General features: G+C 33.8%; 1 protein-coding gene across 1 annotated transcript; it reads left to right on the top strand.

The window, feature by feature from the left end:
* Window positions 1-2,570: 2,570 nt before the first annotated feature.
* AGTR2 (angiotensin II receptor type 2) lies at window positions 2,571-3,661 on the top strand. The gene is given in 2 exon segments (XM_037822609.1): window positions 2,571-3,468; window positions 3,471-3,661. Coding segments are annotated over 2 exon segments (1,089 nt in total).
* Window positions 3,662-4,453: the final 792 nt, after the last annotated feature.

Raw genomic sequence — 4,453 nt, forward strand, 5'->3', positions numbered from 1 at the left:
TCCTATTTTTCAGATGAGAAAACTGAGACATGAAAAAGGAAAATAACTTGTCCAAGGTCATACAATTAGTAAGTGGTAGAACTGGACTTGTGAAGCTGGATAGTTGGAATCTGGAGTCCACATACTGACCATTATGCTCTACTGCCTCTATATATAACTATTGAGTGTAAAGCACTTAGCACAGTGCTTGGCACATAGCATTTACTAAGTTTTAGCTAGTATTATTACTATCATCACTTGTTCTTGTCTTTCTTCCTTTTGTCATTCTCGCTTTTCCTGGACTGGTTGTGTCAGGTTGATCATCCATGCCCCCACCCAAAGCAACAGCAACAACAAGAGTGATCTAGGCTGCAGCTGCTACCCAATCCTTCAACTTGTATACTTTGTATTTAAGCCACAAATATGACAAAAACATATGAAAGGAGAGACATTAAATGTTAATACCTCTTTTCCAACACATGCAAATCATATTCTTGTCACCACCTTTCCAGCCACAAGCCAACAAAATCTGCTTAAAGCAAGGGAGAGATTTTAGAAGTTGTAGACTTCAAATAAGGTTGTTTCCTTTTCTTAATAAACAGGAGTAAGAATGTCAAAGATTAATGAAATTTGCCAAAGATGTTGGTGAACAAAGACCCTGCTACCAGAATAAGATCTTTACTCCTTACCTCGTTTTAGAATGCAAATATCAGGGAAAAAGAGAAAATTCTGCAAATAATTATATGCTTTTAAAGTGAGCCATTGACTTCAAAATTCTCTAACACATTTGTGGAAACTTCATTTGTTTGTTTCAGATTATTTGAATGTGCTGTTATGTTTGGAGACAGTGAGAATTTCTGATTAATGTTTTGTGGCCAAAAAAAAAAAAAGAAAAAAGAAAAAACAAACTCAAACTCTGGAAAGCTGGCAAGTGTTCATATGTCAGCCCTAGAATTATGTAGGTTGAAGGCTCCCAGTGGACAGACTGAACATATAAGAAGGAAACCAGAGTTCTGATCTACTACGTCCCAGAGTCTAAGGGAATGAATAAGCACGGAATCAAATGCATTCTTCAGCCTGAATTTTAAGGTAAGTCTGAACCATTTATATATACTCTACTTGATAAAATAGAGACTACATTAAATGAAAATATCTTTAATGGATTAACTTTCTCTTTTTCCTGTGTTATAACACTGTATTTTGCAAAGCTCCTAAATTATTTAACTGCTGTTTCTCTTACAGGGGTGCATTTAAGAACTAGGCAAGCTGATTTATGATAACTAAGTTTTAAACTGCAACAACCAGTAAGTCTTCAAGTGGTATTTATTTTAGATTTTTTCATGTTAATTTGTTAGGTCAAGGAGATTAGGAAAGAATGAGCTGTAGATAAAAAATGATTTTTTTTTCAATTTACTAGGAGATTCTTTGGTGATTGCATTTTAATTAGAAAGTTTATTTGTATGTATTTTGAAATTATCTAAATTAATAGTCTTTCCCTTAATATGTTTACCTTCAGCTAATTTCCTTTTAATTGTTTTAAACAATGTTCCTAGTAAAAATTAGGAAACAACAATATCACAAATACATAAGATTGATTACAACATTTCAAAGCAATTTGACTATATAGTTCTGTAAAACGGAAAAGATAGCAAAGAAAAAATATATGACTACATCATGTTTACTCAATGATGTTCAAGTCTTATTTCATTGAGCAACCAAAACTATTTCTACTTGACTCCCAAACAGGTTCAGCTATTTTTGTGTTGTTTTGTTTTACTAATTGAGTTGAAAATAGGTGATTTTCCTACTCAATAACTAAACTTAAATATCTATATATGAAATTATTTTTCTTTATTTAAATCTGAACAGAGGGCTTTAAAATTATGCATACATTCCATGTTTTCCTGTTAATTATATTATTGTGACAACAATGGAAAAGTGGAACTAATTATTTTTAATTAATAAAAATCAAATATGATTCCCCACCCATAATGTTCCTTTTTCCATTTTCTTTTTCATTCTTTGTGTACTCACTTACATTTTCCATAGCTTATGTAACTTATATTTTCCATAGCTGTAATAATTTATATATAATTAGTTACTCAAATAAGGCATTTCTCTATGCAATATCAGGCAGCAGTATGGTTTCTAGAAAGCATGCAGACTGAGATATGGGCTCAAGGGTTTTTGAAATATTAACTTTTCTTATTTCCGGGTTCCTTCTTATTTGTTCCACACATTTTCTAACCTGGCTGGCCTTTTGATATGTTATTTTTCTTGAACCTGTGGAAAATATGGTAGAAAAGATGGGCAAAAAGTAGTTTAGTTCAGAATTTTTAGTGCCTGAGTCTGAAATATATTACCTCTTGCCACCACTGAGAAAACAATCTTTTCTTCTTTAAGGGGCAAAATTCATTATTTCATAAGACATGGATCTATTTCATAATGTTTTCTATAATCACCCATGTTTTTTTGCTTTTGACAGACTTTCAAAGGACTCAGTGATGCTCTAAGCACTGCATGTATTCTAAGAGTTCCATTTTTTTTTCTCCACAGAAAGCATAAGTATTAGGGGCTGCTGACATTTCAATATGAAGGGCAACAACACCCTCGCCAACATCAGTGAAAACATGATCAGCAGTCTTGTCTTCGGACTTATGAACATCTCTGGCAACAATGAATCTACCTTTAACTGCTCACATAAACCATCAAATAAGCATTTAGATGCAGTTCCTATACTCTACTACATTATATTTGTGATTGGATTTCTTGTCAATATTGTTGTTGTTACTCTCTTTTGCTGTCAAAAGGGTCCTAAAAAAGTTTCCAGCATTTATATCTTCAACCTGGCTGTGGCTGACTTACTCCTTTTGGCTACTCTTCCTCTCTGGGCAACCTATTATTCTTACAGATTTGACTGGCTCTTTGGACCTGTGATGTGCAAAGTTTCTGGTTCTTTTCTGACCCTGAACATGTTTGCAAGCATTTTTTTTATCACCTGCATGAGTGTTGATAGGTACCAATCAGTCATCTATCCCTTTCTATCTCAAAGAAGAAATCCCTGGCAAGCATCTTATATTGTTCCCCTTGTTTGGTGTATGGCCTGTTTGTCCTCATTACCAACGTTTTATTTCCAAGACATCAGAGCCATTGAATATTTGGGAGTGAATGCTTGCATTATGGCTTTCCCACCTGAGAAATATGCCCAGTGGTCAGCTGGTATTGCCTTAATGAAAAATATCCTTGGTTTTATTATCCCTTTAATTTTCATAGCAACATGTTATTTTGGAATCAAAAAACACTTACTGAAGACCAATAGCTATGGGAAGAGCAGAATAACCCGTGACCAAGTCCTGAAGATGGCAGCTGCTGTTGTAGTGGCATTCATCATTTGTTGGCTTCCCTTCCATGCTCTGACCTTCCTGGATGCTCTAGCCTGGATGGGTTTCATTAATAGCTGCAAAGTTATAGCAGTCATTGACCTGGCACTTCTTTTGCCATCCTCCTGGGATTCATCAACAGCTGCATTAATCCCTTTCTGTATTGTTTTGTTGGAAACCGGTTCCAACAGAAGCTTCGCCGTGTGTGCAGGGTTCCAATTACTTGGCTTCAAGGCAAGAGACAGAGTGTGTCTTGCCGAAAAAGCAGTTCCCTTGGAGAAATGGAAGCCATTGTGTCTTAAATGTGAGAGTGGATGCATGTTATAGACATGGTTATGTGGTTTGAGGTCCACCTGAATTATCATTTGATGGTTTTAGTAAAATAATAAGTTTTTCCCCATAATCTAATCTTTTCTCAGTCTTCTAGAACATGAAACCAAATATAAGTTTTCTTTCTCCAGTGACTTTCAGGAATTGCCCATTTTTAATCTGGTATATCAGTTCAAGGCTGTCGTTGGTGAGACATGTTCATTATATAAAAGTAGTTGGGGATTTATCTCAAATTTTAATTAATAATAAATGAGGAATGATAACTTAGGGTTTCAGATTGCTCCTCCACACATGCTAGTGTTCTTCATGGGTTTTTATATCCATTTTCATCAAGCTTTCCTCTTGAATCAGAGCCAGTCTTTTAACTCATTGCATTATTTATAAAACATTTTGCTAAGAGAGATAGACTTCTAAATTAAGCATATTACAATGTATTGATACTGGATTATTCAGGCTCTGGATATTAAGTCTACATTTTTAAAAGATTATAAATTACATTCCTCTTAAATTTCACTTGAGCATAGTTTTATATTTAAGACATAGCTACATATTGAGTAAGGCTAGAAATATAGATTAAATCATACTTACTTTTACATTTTAGCTTTTTTGCTGTTATAGAAAATCAAATGTATAGTAATACAATTCCACTTAATTATTTGAGTTTTCAATAAACTGAATAAGCACTTCCTTTTCTAACTATTGTTTAAAGGTCTCTATTTTATCTGATAATTATTTAAAAACAATAAATAAACACTTCATATTGT

This window comes from Choloepus didactylus, chromosome X, assembly GCF_015220235.1.
Source record: "Choloepus didactylus isolate mChoDid1 chromosome X, mChoDid1.pri, whole genome shotgun sequence".
NCBI classification, from domain to species: Eukaryota; Metazoa; Chordata; class Mammalia; order Pilosa; family Megalonychidae; genus Choloepus; species Choloepus didactylus.